The following is a 15,867-nucleotide window of genomic DNA, read 5'->3' on the forward strand; positions in this document are numbered from 1 at the left end:
TGACATTCATCAATTAATCTGGCAAATCGTGATTCCATTACGGCATGTGCGATGGGGTTTCTCCCAACTGGGTTCGTGTTTTGCTCAACAAAACAACATTTTTTTGCAATTGAGGCTTAATCATTAAAAAAAATATTTTAATGTTTATTTATTTTTGAGAGAGAGAAAGAGAGAGCACGAGTGGGGGAGGGGCAGAGAGAGAGGGAGGCACAGAATCTGAAGCAGGCTCCAGGTTCTGAGTGGTCAGCACAGAGCCTGATGCGGGGCTCGAACCCACAAACCGTGAGATTGTGACCTGAGCCGAAGTCGGACCCTCAACCAACTGAGCCACACAGGCACCCCAGTCATTTAATGATAGCTATGAACTGTGTTTTGGGGAGAGGTCTGATTTTTTTTGTGCATCCTCCCAACTGGATCCTTGACCAGCTTTTCTGAAAATGGAGGAGGTTAGAAAATTAACCGTAGAAAAATACAGAAGCAAATCATTATTGTCACGGTCCTAGGTTATTCTTGAGCAAATAAATCTGCTTAAACAACTCTGTAAGTCGCTCAATTTATAAAATGGCTGGATCTACCAAGCTTCTACCCATCTTTGGGGTTCCCATGAGCTTCTGCTCAAATGTAAGGAGTTATGGGGAGCCTACTGTCCCGGAGGCCTGTCATTCTTCTGGTTGTTCTTAACTGTCGCACAATGATTTCTCACACAGTGAGATTTCTCGCACATTTCTCACACGATGATTTCTGACGCAGAATCTGTTCCTTCGTAACTTGCTCCCATCACTCAGTGTCCTGTCTTATGGAATCGCGCAAAACAAGCGGTCTCCCACTTCCTCTCCTTACGGCCCTTCTCCCAGCTAGAGATGGCTGCTCTCAATTTGCATTTGCTTCTTCTCTTCAGGCTGACTACCCATAATTCCTTCAAGCCTTCATCACAGAATAGCAATGGTTCTATCCACTCTCCGGGCCGTCTTCCTTTGGACACACACCAGTCTGTATGTCAATATGACGTTTAAAACGTGGTTCTCAGGGAGAACAGCAATGTTCCTACAGCTGCCTGACCCGCACAGGGGACAGTGGGATAATGACTGCCCTGAACTTGGGCCTGGCATTCCCACTACTCCAGCCTGAATGGACATTGTCTCTTTGGCAGCCTGGCCACACTGCTGGCTCAGCTGAAGCACAGAGCGAAAATCCTCAGATGTTTTTCATGCAAGCTGGTGCCAAGCTATTACTCCCACCCTGTATTTATGCAATGGATTTTAAAAACCCAATTGCAAAACTTCACTTTTATCCTGGTAACATTTCATCTTCTTCTTTGCAGCCAACGGGACAGCCCGTCGGGATATCTTGCCTCTTGTTCTGGCTTTATCACATTGGCATCCCACTTTGCAATATCTGCAAATTTGATAATATTTGAGAAGCATGTTTCTCCAACTCCATCTAAACTGTTGATGAAAGTATTGGATGGCGCATTTGGATCTCTCTGTAATAAGGCACTAGGGATGCTTTACTGGTTGACATAGAGACATTTATCAGTGGTTGTTTAAACAGCTGGAAATCGAAATATCTACCTGTCTCTTCTATACTCCATTAAAAGTGTTCCCTGATTTTAAAGAGCAACCTTCCGGGGCGCCTGGGTGGCTCAGTTGGTTATATATCCAACTTCGTCCAACTTCGGCTCAGGTCATGACCTTGCAGTATGTGGGTTTGAGCCCCACGTCGAGCTCTGCGCTGACCGCTGGGAGCCTGGAGCCTGCTTCAGATTCTATGTCTCCCTCTCTCTCTGCCCCTCCCCTGCTCACACGCTGTCTCTCTCTCTCTCAAAAATAAATAAACATTAAAAAAAAATTTAAAGAGCAACCTTCCCCAAGGAATCCCCAATGGACCAGACAATCCCAAATACCCTTGTCATAAGAGGACTTTTTGGTTAAACCAATGCCATCTGACTTTCACCTTGAGCTTCCCTTAGCCTCCATGACTGAACTGTGGTCTTTGTCGAGTGCTGTTGCAAATATACTTCCTAAAAGGTCTAAGAAGCATGCCAGACAGTGATGTCATGAACATTGGGAGTTCCTCTTGAATTAGGAAGCCAAGAAGTCATGGGGAGAGCTACCATTTTGTTTCATGATTGCTGGCTGCAGGTGTGAGGAGTGGAGGGGGATATGAGACAGGTGTGGTCATCTAGTAGTCAGATACCACTCTCCAATAAAAGGAACCAGCACTCCCTTAAGAAATGGCTGATTCTTGGGGCGCCTGGGTGGCTCAGTCAGTTAAGCAGCCGACTTTGGCTCAGGTCATGATCTCGCTGTCTGTGAGTTCGAGCCCCGCGTCAGGCTCTGTGCTTGTGGTGACGGCTCAGAGCCTGGAGCCTATTTCAGATTCTGTGTCTCCCTCTCTCTCTGACCCTCCCCCATTCATGCTCTGTCTCTCTGTCTCAAAAACAAATAAGACGTTAAAAAAAAAAAAAAGAAATGGCTGATTCTAGGATGGGGGCAGGAAACACATCAGATGAGTTTTGAGTATCTTGTCAGGCAGAAAGGGCTTTAAAAAAACCCAAACCCAACAATGATAGGGTAAAAGGGATGCAGAAACTAAATGAAATAGCTCCCAATGACCAAAGCTGGAATAACCTGAACAGCAAAATAAAGCAGTATTGGATTATAACTTGAAGTATAATATAAATACCCATGACTCCATATGGATGTTAAAAAATAACAAATGAAGAAAGGGGGGATGATGGATAAATCTCTTGTGCAGAAGAATTCCAAGTAATTTACGGAGACACTCTGCCCTCAAGGCAGGAGTATGAAACTCCCCACTCCTCAAGCATAGACAGTGCATGGTGACTTTCTTCCAAAGAGCATAGTATGGAAAGGAGGAAAAAGAGTAACTTTACAGCAGAGAAACATGACAAACATTACTTCAGCCAGGTGATCGAGATTTGCGTCTACAGTGATAAGACATGCACACAGTGTCGAGTCCTGATAGGATGTGATGAGCATCACATTTTCTCTCCGTGGGCCTCATCCTCAAACCCATAATCCAAGTCTAATCACGAGAAAAACACCAGGTAAATTTGAATAGAGGAACATTTTACAAAATTCTCCTCAAAATTGTTAAGCTCATCAAAACTAAGGAGAGCTTCATCGATGGAGGGTGGGGGAGAGGGGAAAGTGGGTGATGGGCATTGAGGAGGGCACCTGTTGGGATGAGCACTGGGTGTTGTTTGGAAACCAATTTGACAATAAATTATATTCAAGAAAAATAAGGAGAGCCTGAGAATCATCATGACAAAGAGGAGCTGAGGCTACATGAACGATTAAGTGTCATGTGATGTTCTGGATGGGATCTTGGAACAGAAAAGGAATGTTAGGGATAAAACTCAGGAAACCTGCATAAATTACGGACATTAGTTAATGATAATGTATCAATATTAGTTCACTGATTGTGGTAAATCTACCATACTAATGTAAGATGTTAAAAATAGAGGAAACCTCGTGTGGGGTACATCTTCTCTGTACTATCTTCACGGCCTTTCTGTAAATCTATTTTAAAACAAACAATTTATTAAGGAAAAAAAGGGCATGGTGAATGTGTGGGTGTGGGTTGGAGCAGGAGGGTGGGAGAGAAAGATAAAGAAAAAAAGAGAAAGGAAAACACAGTCTGTGTATGAGAACTACCCTTCAAAGGTTTACTTGCATTAGACTTGACCTTTGAATAAGTTGAACAGCAGAGGCGAAATTGGAGATGAGCCATGGTTATCATTATGATTATTATTAGTTGGGAAAACTCCAGCTTCTAAAATTGGCATTCTGATTCCAATTATACCCTGGTCCCTATATTGTGGGTTCACTCTAAATTTCTTGTCACTGTTTCATCCTTCCCTCCAATCTCTATTAATGTGAAAAGTATCTCAAAGAATATATTAAGCCCCAAGCCCTAATCATGGCATGAATAGTGTTTTTCCATAAATAGATAATGTCATACTAATTTTAAACATGCTCAGGGTACCTGGGTGGCTCAGTCGATTGAGCGTCCACCTTTTGATTTCAGCTCAGGTCATGATCTCATGGTTCATGAATTTGAGCCCCACGTTGGATTCCATGCTGACAGTGTGGAACCTGCTTGGGATTCTCTCTCTGCCCCTCCACCACTTGATATCTCTCTCTCTCTCTCTCTCTCTCTCTGTCTCACTAAATAAACTTAAAAAAATTGTATGCTCATTGTTTTATTGACTAAAGATCACATGTGCAGTTAAGTAGCATTAATCACATGTTAAGCAATGTGGATTTGCTCCTAGTGTATTACCCTGCATTCTTCAGGAACAATTAATGCTGGTCTGGTAAGTAAAGAGGACATCTTATTTTACCCATATGTAAACCAACTGGTGAAGGGTAGGGAACGACAGCTCAATTGTTTTTTTAATTATTATTTTTTTTAATTGAGAGAGAGAGAAAGAGCATGAGTGGGGTAGAGGGGCAGAGGGAGACAGAGAGAGAATCACAAGCAAGCTCCGGGCTCAGCACAGAGCCTGATGCGGGGCTTGATCCCATGACCCTGGGATCACGACCTGAGCTGAAACCAAGAGTCAGATGTTCAAGTCAGATGTCCAGGCGTCCCGACAGCTCAGGTTTTGAAAATGGAACTGTGGGCTCTGGAAGCACCTGTTGATTTTCATTCTGATAAATAATTCTGACCAATGATCAATTTCTTGGAGCTTCCCTAGGATTATACATATGATACAGGGAAAAAGAAAAGGTCGTCTGTATTTCGCTGCGTGTGAATCCAACTTCCCCAGTCACAGAGAGGTGTGGAGAAAACTGAAGCGGGCAAAACTTAACCTTGAGACCCTCATTCTCTTTTTTAGTCCTTTCCATTCCTTGATAAATGCATCTCTCCCCATAGAAGGCCAATCCTGTTTAAAAACACTAACTAGCAACAGTCCATAAAGAAAGCATCGTTTACAAATTTGGAAACCACGTCTCCCCATCACTTCCCACTCCAGCACCCTGGTAAGTTCCAAATGTCTTGCCTGGTCACAGTGGCCACTGTGAGAGGTCCGGGGGTCGCAGTTGCATGGCTGACATCCTCTGCCAGGGACAAGATTCCAGTATCCGTCAGCACAACGGTCACAGGTCTGGCCTGTGATGTTGGGGAGACAAGGACATGTGCCAGTGTTGGGGTCACAGAGGCAAGCTCCCTGACCAGGGGGACACGCAGCAGGAGTCACACCGGAAGGATGGCAGGAACACCCTGGGACAACAGAGCCATTGCTGGAGGTAAATTCGGCAGTAACACTGGCTTTCAACAAACCGTACAGACAGCTTTTCAGACCTGGACGTATCATTCCTCCAAAGGGCTCAAGGCAGAAACACCTGGCAATATTTCAGATTTATCAAAGAATCTAAGTAAGCTGAATCCATTCAACTCTCTTTGGTCTCCCCAAATAGCAATTTCATGTGGTTTGGCCAATTGTGTTCTAAGAGCTCACAATTAGGATGACTGAAAACCTTGCTTTTTCCTCATGCTATTCATGATCTGAAAATAAACAGTCTATTAAACTGACTTGGGTCCACTGACACAGTTAAATATCTCCTAAAAACAAGTAGTTTTTAAAAAAATTTTAATGTTTATTTTTCAGAGAGAGAGAGAGAGACAGAGACAGAGAGAGAATAAACAGGGACACAGAGAGAGAATAAGCAGGGACAGAGATAGAGGGAGACACAGAATCTGAAGCAGACTCCAGGCTCTGAGCTGTCAGCACAGAGCCCGATGTGGGGCTCGAACCCACAAAGCGTGGGATCATGACCTGGGCCGAACTGACTGAGCCACCTAGGCATCCCCCCCTTTTTTTTTATTTAAAAAAAATTTTTTTTAACGTTTATTTATTTTCGAGATAGAGAGAGACAGAGCATGAATGGGGGAGGGTCAGAGAGAGAGAGGGAGACATAGAATCTGAAACAGGCTCCAGGCTCTGAGCTGTCAGCACAGAGCCCGACGCGGGGCTCGAACTCACGGACCGTGAGACCATGACCTGAGCCGAAGTCGGACGCTTAACCGACTGAGCCACCCAGGCGCCCCTCCCGCCTTCTTTTTTAAATCACAGAATCAAATCCTTGCCCTCTTCTTCATCAGTGATTCTTGAATTTATACATTAAAGACACTGGATGAACTAGTTCCAGGGCAGATTCCTGGAGATTCAATTCAGTGGGTCTGAGGTAGTCTAGGAATCTGCCTGTTAATATCCCAGCCCAGTCCCCAGGTGATTCTGGCACAGTGCACAGTGGGCCACACTTCACTGCCATAGCCCCACCCTCCCCCACCTTGCCGGAAGCCCAGCAGACTTACTTCTGCAGGTCTGATTGATGGCCGATCCAAAGTGACCTGGTTTGCAGAACTGGCAGTTGGGTCCCTGAGTGTCGTGCAGACATCGAAGGCACTCCCCTGTTACCCGGCTGCAGGACTCTGGATCAGTCACATCGATGTTGTTATTGCACGCACATGGCCGGCAAGGTGCTCCTGAAATTCTGGGATTTCCATAGAAACCCGCAGAGCATTCGCCACACTGCTTACCTGAAAGAAGGAGAGAGGCAAAGGGAGTAAGAAGAGAGGTGTGTGTGTGTGTGTGTGTGTGTGTGTGTGTTGGGGGAGCAGGGATGGAGACTGTTATAGAGAATAATGAATAATTAGGCGCTTTTAGGGATAACGGGAGGTCACACACTGGAGATGAAGAAGAAAACGTGTTCTGAATTAAAGCAAAACATTCATTTTAATTTCTTATCCATTCAGAGAGTAAAATGGTTGTTCAGAACTAAGAAGTCCCTAGTGAAGAATGCAAGAGTGCATTCTAGTCTTTCTTCAAAAACCACAGAGTGGTGGGCACAGGGATCCCTGGATCCTTATATAATGGGGGTGACCCGAGTGCGCCTTGGGACCCAAAGCTAATCTGAGCCCCTGTTCTGGTCCTGGAGGTGAACGTGCAGCGCCCTGAGATGTGTGTCTAGCAGTGAAGATGGTGACACTGGTTTTGTTGATGTACGAACCCTGGAGGGTGTCTTTATCAAGCGCTGTCTGGGGAAACCATCCCTGTTACCTTTCCAACCACCGGGCAATGGTAGTCAGTTAGGTGCCTCAACTCTGGGTCTGCTCCCCTCATTTTGGGTCATCCTAGTTAGGAATTCTCTTGTTGCCCAGTCATGGCCTGAGTTCTTAAAAACTGACCAACCAAGCCAAAATGTACATGGACGAGATCAGAATCATGTAGAGACATAGGCAGCAAATAAGACAAAATTAGCCATATAATTTATTATCATCACGGTAATTATCATTGAAGAAAACTTCGGCACCATAGTTTCAAAATATGATTAAGTCAAGTGGCTTTTATGTTTTTTTCCTTGTTTGCATCACACACACACACACACACACACACACACACACGCACACACTCATGCTTAAACTCTTCAAAATAAAATGTTTGGTAGAGAGACAGACAAAAATATTGAATTGACTTCTACAGTGTCTGTGCGATGCCCAAATCAGTGCTTCGAGACGTCTGAAAAAAAGAAGTTATATCTTTGAAATATCAGCCAAATGGATTGGTTGGAATTATATAAAGAAAGCATTTGATTAAAATTTCTTAATTTTTAATTGCTTATGTTAGATGTTGTATAAGACATACATGTTACTTAATCACATATGTATCTTACTTAACATGTGATGATTTTATTTGAAAGAAATCAATTTGATTTGAACTCATTTGGTCAGTTTTCCAGAACATTATTTAAAAAGTTATAGCTCAGAGGAATGAGCTTTTAATTGTCGTTGGTTTTTGAAACATTCAAATTCTTTGTTCAGTAAAGCATCAGTGTACTAAATTGTGCCTTCTTTTTTTAGAGAGAGAGAGAGCAAGAGAGAGGGGCAGAAGGAGGGAGAAGGAGAGAGGCAGAGAGAGAGAGAGAGAGAGAGAGAGAGAGAGAGAGAGAGAGAGAGAGAGAGAATATCCCAAGCTGAAGCCCATACTCAGCAGGGAGCTGGATGCCAGGCTCAATCCCAGGACCATGAGATCGTGACCTGAGCTGAAATCAAGGGTCAGATGTTCAACCGACTAAGCTACCTAGGCACTCCCCAAATTGTGTCTTCTTGCTATTAACTCATATTCGGTACCCCCCAACTATTCGAGGCAGATAAATTACAAGCATGGAATCATGTTTTGAGATAGCAGTATGGGATGGAAGAAAAACACCATCATGAACTATACTGTGTACCTGCATAACCTTGAAGACAATTGCAGATCACATCTGAGCTCCAAGGATCCTGATAACAGGAATGAGCAAAATACTGATTACTCGAGGGAACATCCGGACACGGGCAAGGACGGCAGGAGCGTCCTGAAGGAGGATCCCCATAGTAACCATCAATGCACCTGTCGAGACAATTTGTTTTTACCAAGTGTTCACAGGAAAAACTCACATTAGCCGATGTGGATTTGCCATGCTTGAGGACAGTGCAACTCTCAAAAGTCAACATTTTAGAAGATGCTTGCTTGCTCTGTGAAGTGAGTTTTTAATTTTTATTTATTAAAATTTTTTTTATGTTTATTCATTTTTGAAAGACAGAGAGAGACAGAGCACAAGGAGGGGTGGGGCGGAGAGAGAGGGGGAGATACAGAATCTGAAGCAGGCTCCAGGCTCTGAGCTGTCAGCACAGAGCCCGATGTGGGGCTCGAACTTACGAACTGCGAGATCATGACCTGAGCTGAAGTCGGACGCTCAACCAACTGAGCCACCCAGGTGCCCCAAAGTGATTTTTTAAATTTATATTGAAAGTCCCAAGATATAGTCATTAAACTCGATATAAAAGTCCCAAGGTATTGCCATTAAACTCAATATAGTAGCAGTTAATTTACATGTCATATTTCAGGGACATAAAAAGCAAGGTGTCAGGCAAATAAATGCCTAGCTTTTATTTAATCAGACAACGTCTATCTCATAACAAGATTCTGAAGGACACCAGGACTGATACTCTGTTTCGGCCATCCCCCACCCAGAGATCATTCTACGCTTAAATACTATTGAGAATCTACTCAGCGGTCCTTCAGACAGTGTTGTGAGACCAGAACAAAAGAAACAAAACTAAAAATCAAAGTGCATCTGAATTCCATACCTTTCACAGTTTCTTCCTGTTGTAAAACCCCCGCAATTGAAGCATGACCCTGTCTCTGGATCACAAAGTTCAGCGAAACCATTACAAAGGCAAGGGCGGCAGTTGGGAAATCCAAAGTAGCCTGCCAGGCACCGATCACATTGGAGGCCAGCCACCTCCCCCTGGCAGGCGCACTGTCCCGTTATCTGGTCACATACAGCGCTCTTTGAGCCTTGAGGGTGGCAGTGACATGCTAGATAAAGAAAGAGAACATGTTGGGTGGGGGCACGTGGTGTGCTGGCGAATTGAGTTATGGTCCTGATTTTGTAGTCCTGAAATTACTGTAGCATCCCAATCAGGTAAATAAAGAGTCTGAGAACCTGGCATATACCTAGTACCAGGTCAATGTTTATTAAATAATTCACTGATTCACCCAATGAACAGGATGCTGTGAGCCATTGGGTCTCATCAGCACATATATTTATACAGAGGACCTGAACAAGGAACATGCTTTTTTTTTTTTTTTTTAACGTTTGTTTATTTACTTTTGAAAGAGAGAGAGAAGGAGACAGAGGATCCCAAGCAGGCTCTGTGCTGTCAGCGCAGAGCCCAAGGTGGGGCTCCAACTCATGAACCGTGAGATCATGACTGGAGCTGAAATCAAGAGTTGGATGCTTAACTGACGGAGCCACCCAGGCGCCCAACAAGTAGTGTGTTTTTAATGACCTAAGCTTCCATTTATCACGTGAGTCAAAACTTCAAGATTATAAAAAATGACACCTTTCTCAAGATGGTTGGATTTTTTTCTTTTTCCTGGGCTCAATCAGAAAGGCTCAATCCCTTTCTGACAAAGTGGATCCTTTGAGCCAATCTTCCCTATACAAAAACGGGATATGGAAGACACGTTTGCTCCTTTGTGTATACCCCTTTGTGTATCTCAAGCACTTTTTTTTTTTAAGAAAGGGAGCGGGGAAGGGGGTAGTAATAACGGACCTAAGCACTGTGTGCTGAACAGCCAGTTGCAGGTGCACTATCTTTCTGAACCATGACTGAAAATATATGCTCCTTTACCTTAGGAACATGGTTCCTATGATAGGTTTCTGTGGGGGACAGTATTTTCACTATTGGTTTACAGCATGAACAGAGAACTATATACCCTGAACATGACGCCCATGAGAATGTGTCACCATGTATGGACAAAGACCCGTCTAAACCCTGATTGTTGGGGAGATTATAGAATGAGTTCCATGGCTGTTTGTGACCCCAGCACCACAGAAGGTAATATCTAGGTGACAGTCTTGTCCCCTTTCTTGACTTCCCAATGTCATCGTTGTCTTAGCCTGGCCAGCCACGGGGCGTCTGTGCCAGATCCTAAAGCTGGTTGGGCACAGCCAACTCATTTCCTGGTGCTCCCACATCCTCCCTGGACTGGGAGAATCACAGGCCATGTTTTCATCATCACTCACGATTCCTAACGGAGCTCTGTACACATTGGCACCCACCAAATGGAGGAATGAAATACGATGGAAAAGTTTTCTGTACTCTTGATCTACACGGACAGACAGCCTAAGTCGTGTGGCCAAATTCCCAATCCCTATGCCCTCTTTTCATTTCCCCCTCTGGTTTTCCTGCCTTCAAAACTCCAAGGTTGTGCCCATGCATGTCTTTCCCCCCACGGTGTTTTTGCTACGTACGGTGACAGCCATGATGTCCTAAACCGTAGCTTCCTGTGGAGCACCTGTCACAGCAGCGCCCGGCCACGTGGGGCTTACACTGGCACTGGCCCCCAAGCCGGCTGCAGTTGGGCCCCACCGAGCCCTGGGGGTGACAATTGCAGGCTGTGGGGAGACAAAGGGGACAATTAGAGGTGCGGGAAGTGACAGGGGTGCACCTGGTCCTTGTGGGAGCTTTAGTTCACCTCTCTTTCATTAGATACTTCTCTAATCCTTAACTCCCTCATCTGTTAAATGGGGAGAATACAGGATCTACCCCAGGGGATTATAACGACTAAAGACAATAATGCCTGTGAAGTCTTTAGAACTGTGTGGCATGTAGGAAGTCCTCAGTAAACATTACGTAATAAACAGATCTTAACAATAAATGTTACTCAGTAAGTTAATGAAAGGCTTAAAATAAGTTGTTTTCATAATAGTCCCAATATAATTATTATTATTTCCAATTACTTCAATTCCTGATGATCCATGTTGGTGCTGGACTATTTGTTTGATTTCCCTTATTCTATATGTTTCACGAGATGGTAGGCATCCTGAAGGCAGAGTCCTGCCGGGTAATGGGAAAAACCTTTGCTCAGAATTCAGGAACCCCAGGCTTTCATTGCAACTCTCACTCTATACGAGTGTTTCTCAACTGGGGGGAGATTTCGCTCCCTCAGGGAACATATGACAAAGTTTGGAGACTTTTTTGAACATTGCACCTGGGGGAAGGTTCTCCTGGTATCAGGTGAGTAGCACGTAGGTAGGCTGCTAAACATCCCATAATGCACAGAACAGCCTTCCATGCTGACCTCCCCTCCACAACAAAGCATTATCCAGCCCCAAATTTCAAAAGTGCAAAGGGTGAGAAATACTGCTCTAGAGCTTAGTGAAACGGACAAGTTACCTAGTGTTTTGGGACCCCAATAGCCTTGTTTATTAAATGAAGGTTTAATAAAGGATGCAGGATGAAAGAAGTTGTTTAGAGTTCCTTCCAACCCTGAAATTCCAGGATTCTGAATAAGTACTTTTGGAGCATTCTTCCAGGAATCTAGCATCCCAACACTACTGCAAGTTTCCTTTTTAATTTTAATTTTTAAAAATTTTTAAAAATGTTTGTCTTTATTTATTTGGCGGGGGTAGAGAATGCGAGTGGGGGAGGGGCAGAGAGAGGGGGAGAGAGAGAGGATCCTAAGCAGGCTCTGCGCTGTCAGCGCGGAGCCCGACGTGGGGTTTGATCTCACAAACCGAGAGACCGTGACCTGAGCCGAAATGAAGAGTCAGACGCTTGACCGACTGAACTGCCCAGGGCCGCTGCCAGGCTCCTTTTTTTGTACATTTACTGTACTGTGCGTTGTGATTCTGACACATCAAGAGACTGCTCTGCGTACCTAATCATTGGGCAATTGGTATTGACACTGATCATTTGGACTAGATGCTAAAATGAATTAAATCCATTCATTCACGTCCCAAAAAGCAGCACATCGGGAGAGCCCATTAAGCCACTACTCACCTACTGCCCCATTGTTTAGCCTGGCAGACATGCTCACTATAAGCCTTTCACACGCACCCGGGAGCATCTGAGGTCCTGTTTTCAAGGCAATTTCAACACAGTTGTGCAGGTGATATTCATCCAAATCCTGCTTGCTGCAGAAATTCTCCAGTGAATTGATCTGGGGAATCAGACTAAGCTTTGGAAATAATACGAAAGGAAAACATACATTCATAATGGTCTCCCGTTCAAGATTCTACTTATAAAAACAATGAGACCTATGAGAAAATACTTTAAAACAAGATTTTAAGATTTTCATTTTATTTAAGAAATCTTCAAATAGGCACATCTATTGACTTAGGACAAAGAAAATGGGACTTTTTTTTTTTTAACCCTCCTTAATATATTATTAGCTTGCTAATAAATTTGTCTTAGGTTTCAAAGACTCTTAACTAGGCGATGTGTGATAAATTCAGAAATTATGGCTCAGTGCATCCCATTGTGTCACTGGGGAACTCTAATTCCACAAAACTCTCCTTTTAAAGTTTTGTTCTTTTCAATTACATATGAACAGTTCTACATCAAACTGGCTGCCTCTTGGAGAGTCACAGTGTAGATTAACACACTAATGCTCTGAGAAGTCCTACAAGAAAGCTACTTTTAAACTCTGTGTTTCCATACTTACGTAACCACTTGCTCCTATATTCAAATAACACTAACATCCCATAAACCCAATATTTCACAGATGCATTTTGGGAATTTCTGGCTTAGACCATACAGCGGTTAGAGGGACAAGTGCATTGTTCTAAGCGTCTTCTCAAAGATGACTTGTCTGTAGTTTGATGTGAAGAAAAGCCATACAGTTATATTTCTTGAGAAGATTTTATCTAAGTTATAACCTACTACCATTTACATTTTTTAAAGCTTTTTTTTTTTTTTATTTTGAGAGAGCGAGCATGTACAAGTGGGGAAGGGGCAGAAAGACAGAGGGAGAGGGACAGAATCCCAAGTGGGCTCCGCGCCAACAGCAGTAAGCCCGATGCGGGACACGAACGCACAAACCACGAGATCATGACCTGAGCTGAAGTCGGACGCTTAACTGACTGGGCCACCCAGGTGCCCCTAAAATGTTTTTGAATGGCTTGGATGATGCAGCGGAGAACACGTTGGTACAGTGGAACTGATCACAAGTTGGTCATTCTGAACAACTGGTAGAAAAAGCAGCACTGACATTAAGGTTTAATTCACCAGGTCAGGTTAAAAGAGTGAACTGGGTATCTCCCCTGGCCTTCTTCCTTTGTCCATTCTGAACCTCTTTCCCATGATCCTTTACTTTGACCCTCTTTCAGCACCCCCCAGACCCTCGCCCCCAGTCCTTCTCTGTCCTTTGACACCCCAGCAAGTGGAACCTCAACCCTGGATGCCTATTTCACAGCGTCTCCACTCCTCAAAACTCTATCCTCACCCTCCCTGCACTGTCTCTTTCTCCTCTTACTTCACAGAGAAAATGGAGCCTCCGACTTCCTGCGTCCCAAACTCTCAGCTCACAGGTACTTCCCCCGCCCCATTCCTGGCTCAGCCCTTAGGAAGAGGTGTCCACCACTCTGCCCTCAGCCTTTGCGAAACTTCTCTGTAGGTTATGCTTTCGTTAAGCGTTTCCTTTCAACCGGCATGTCAATGTGCTTAAATCTCTCCCATTTGTAAAATCACCTCCTTGATCACATATATTTCTCCTGCCACTGCCCCCGCCCCCTACCTCTGCCCTTTGACTAATTCCTTGATAGTCAAATTTCTCGAAACACGGTCTCCTGGCCACCCTCACTGCCTCTTCTCCTCCTACCTCTCCCCTATGCAACACCTCTCTGCCCACCCACCCCTAAATGTTGGGATCCTCAAGGTTCTCTCATCAGCCCCCTTCTTACTCCACATCCTCTTCCTAGGTGACCTTGACAATGATGTTGCTTTGGTTACCATCAATACATTGTTGACATCTGGATCTAGGTCTCTTGCCCACATCTCAATTATGGGCTCTAGATCTGCACAGACAGGCTTATTGGTTGTCCCACAGGCACTGCAAACCAACACACCTGAAACCCACTTTCCTTTCCTATTGGTAGGAAATAATGTCACCATCTGCCAATGTACTCGGTGTAGAAAACTGGAGGTCATCTTTTTTTTAAGTTTACTTATTTTGAGAGTAAGAGAGAGAGCATGAGTGGGGGATGGGCAGAGAGAGAGAGAGAGAGAGAGAGAGAGAGAGAGAGAGAGAATCCCAAGCAGACTCCTTGCTATTAAGACAGAGCCTGATGTGGGGCTCAAACTCACGAACAGTGAGATCATGACGTGAGCCAAAATCAGGAGTCAGATGTTCAAATGACTGAGTCACTTAGGCACCTCAAAAAGATCATCTTTGATACTTGCCTCTTGGTCATCAACACTCCCCACCCATCCCATGTTCCCCCAACATCGAGTCAATCACAGGCTCGATCCATCTAACCTCTTAAATGTGTCTTCATTCCCCCATCGCTGCTCTAATTGAGGCCATCTGGATCGCCATGGTGGCAGACCAACAGACGTCCCATCTTCCACTCTTACTCCTTTCCCCCATCAATTTCCTACCTTGCAGTCACAGTGATTCCTTAAAAGCCAGTTTCTTCAGATAACCCCTCCTTAAAACCTTCAGTGGCTTCCTATTGCCTCAGGATAAAATCTAAATTCGATCTCTTTTCATTCTGTTATCCCCCAACCTCTTGGCTCAGTGGTTCTGTTTGGGAGGTGCTGCCCCCTAAGGGGGCATTTTGGAAATTCCAGGGGGTGGTTTTGGTTGTCATGGCCATTGGAATGAGGTGTGTTAACTGGCTTTTAGTGAGTGGGGATCAGAAACCCCAGACATATTGACAAATAAGAAATTCATCGCATGGCTCCTATAGCGTTCGAATGTCTCACCAAAAATCCATGAAGGAGAAATCCTTGTTTACAATTCTGAGTTGAAAGCCCTGCTCTATGTTTTAAACAAACATGTTACACATGTTTGTAACACACCTGCTTTCATGGCTGTCTCGTGTAGGGTGATTCTGCACATATGAGCATGTCCCTGCCTCATTATGTCTTCTGCATATTCATGCCTGTGCACATACATATTGAAATACATAGTGTTTCTCTATAAATTACTCTCCTTTTAGGTCTCTTTGTATTTGCACATCACATTGATGTTATTTGGAAAGTGTAGGCTATAACACCTATGAATTGCATTTTAAATTGGTGGAGGGTTACAAAATATTTGTCATAAAGTACAAATGGGTTGGGAAGGGGCGACTGGGTGGCTCAGTCGGTTATGCATCTGACTCTTGATTTCAGCTCAGGTCATGACCTCACGGTTCGTGAGATCGAGCCCCACATCGGGCTCTGTGCTGACAGTGCAGGGCCTGCTTGGGATTCTCTCTCTCTCCCCCTCTCTCTGTCCTTTCCCAGTTTGTGCGTGCACGCTCTCTCAAAATAAACAAATAAACTAAAAACAAAAAA

At 44.3% G+C, this 15,867-nt stretch overlaps 1 protein-coding gene across 2 annotated transcripts in view; it reads right to left on the reverse strand.

Annotated features, from left to right (window-relative positions):
- The window catches only part of LAMB4 (laminin subunit beta 4), a 107,643-nt gene that overhangs the window by 35,673 nt on the left and 56,103 nt on the right, over window positions 1–15,867 (reverse strand). For both annotated transcript variants that reach the window (XM_058725388.1, XM_058725390.1), the window contains 6 exons: window positions 12,367–12,544; window positions 10,836–10,979; window positions 9,163–9,394; window positions 8,265–8,422; window positions 6,349–6,573; window positions 5,033–5,253 (listed from right to left, as the gene is read on the reverse strand). In XM_058725388.1, coding sequence (XP_058581371.1) covers window positions 5,033–5,253; window positions 6,349–6,573; window positions 8,265–8,422; window positions 9,163–9,394; window positions 10,836–10,979; window positions 12,367–12,544 — 1,158 coding nt within the window. The remainder of the gene's footprint in view (window positions 1–5,032; window positions 5,254–6,348; window positions 6,574–8,264; window positions 8,423–9,162; window positions 9,395–10,835; window positions 10,980–12,366; window positions 12,545–15,867) is intronic.

This window comes from Neofelis nebulosa, chromosome 4, assembly GCF_028018385.1.
Source record: "Neofelis nebulosa isolate mNeoNeb1 chromosome 4, mNeoNeb1.pri, whole genome shotgun sequence".
NCBI classification, from domain to species: Eukaryota; Metazoa; Chordata; class Mammalia; order Carnivora; family Felidae; genus Neofelis; species Neofelis nebulosa.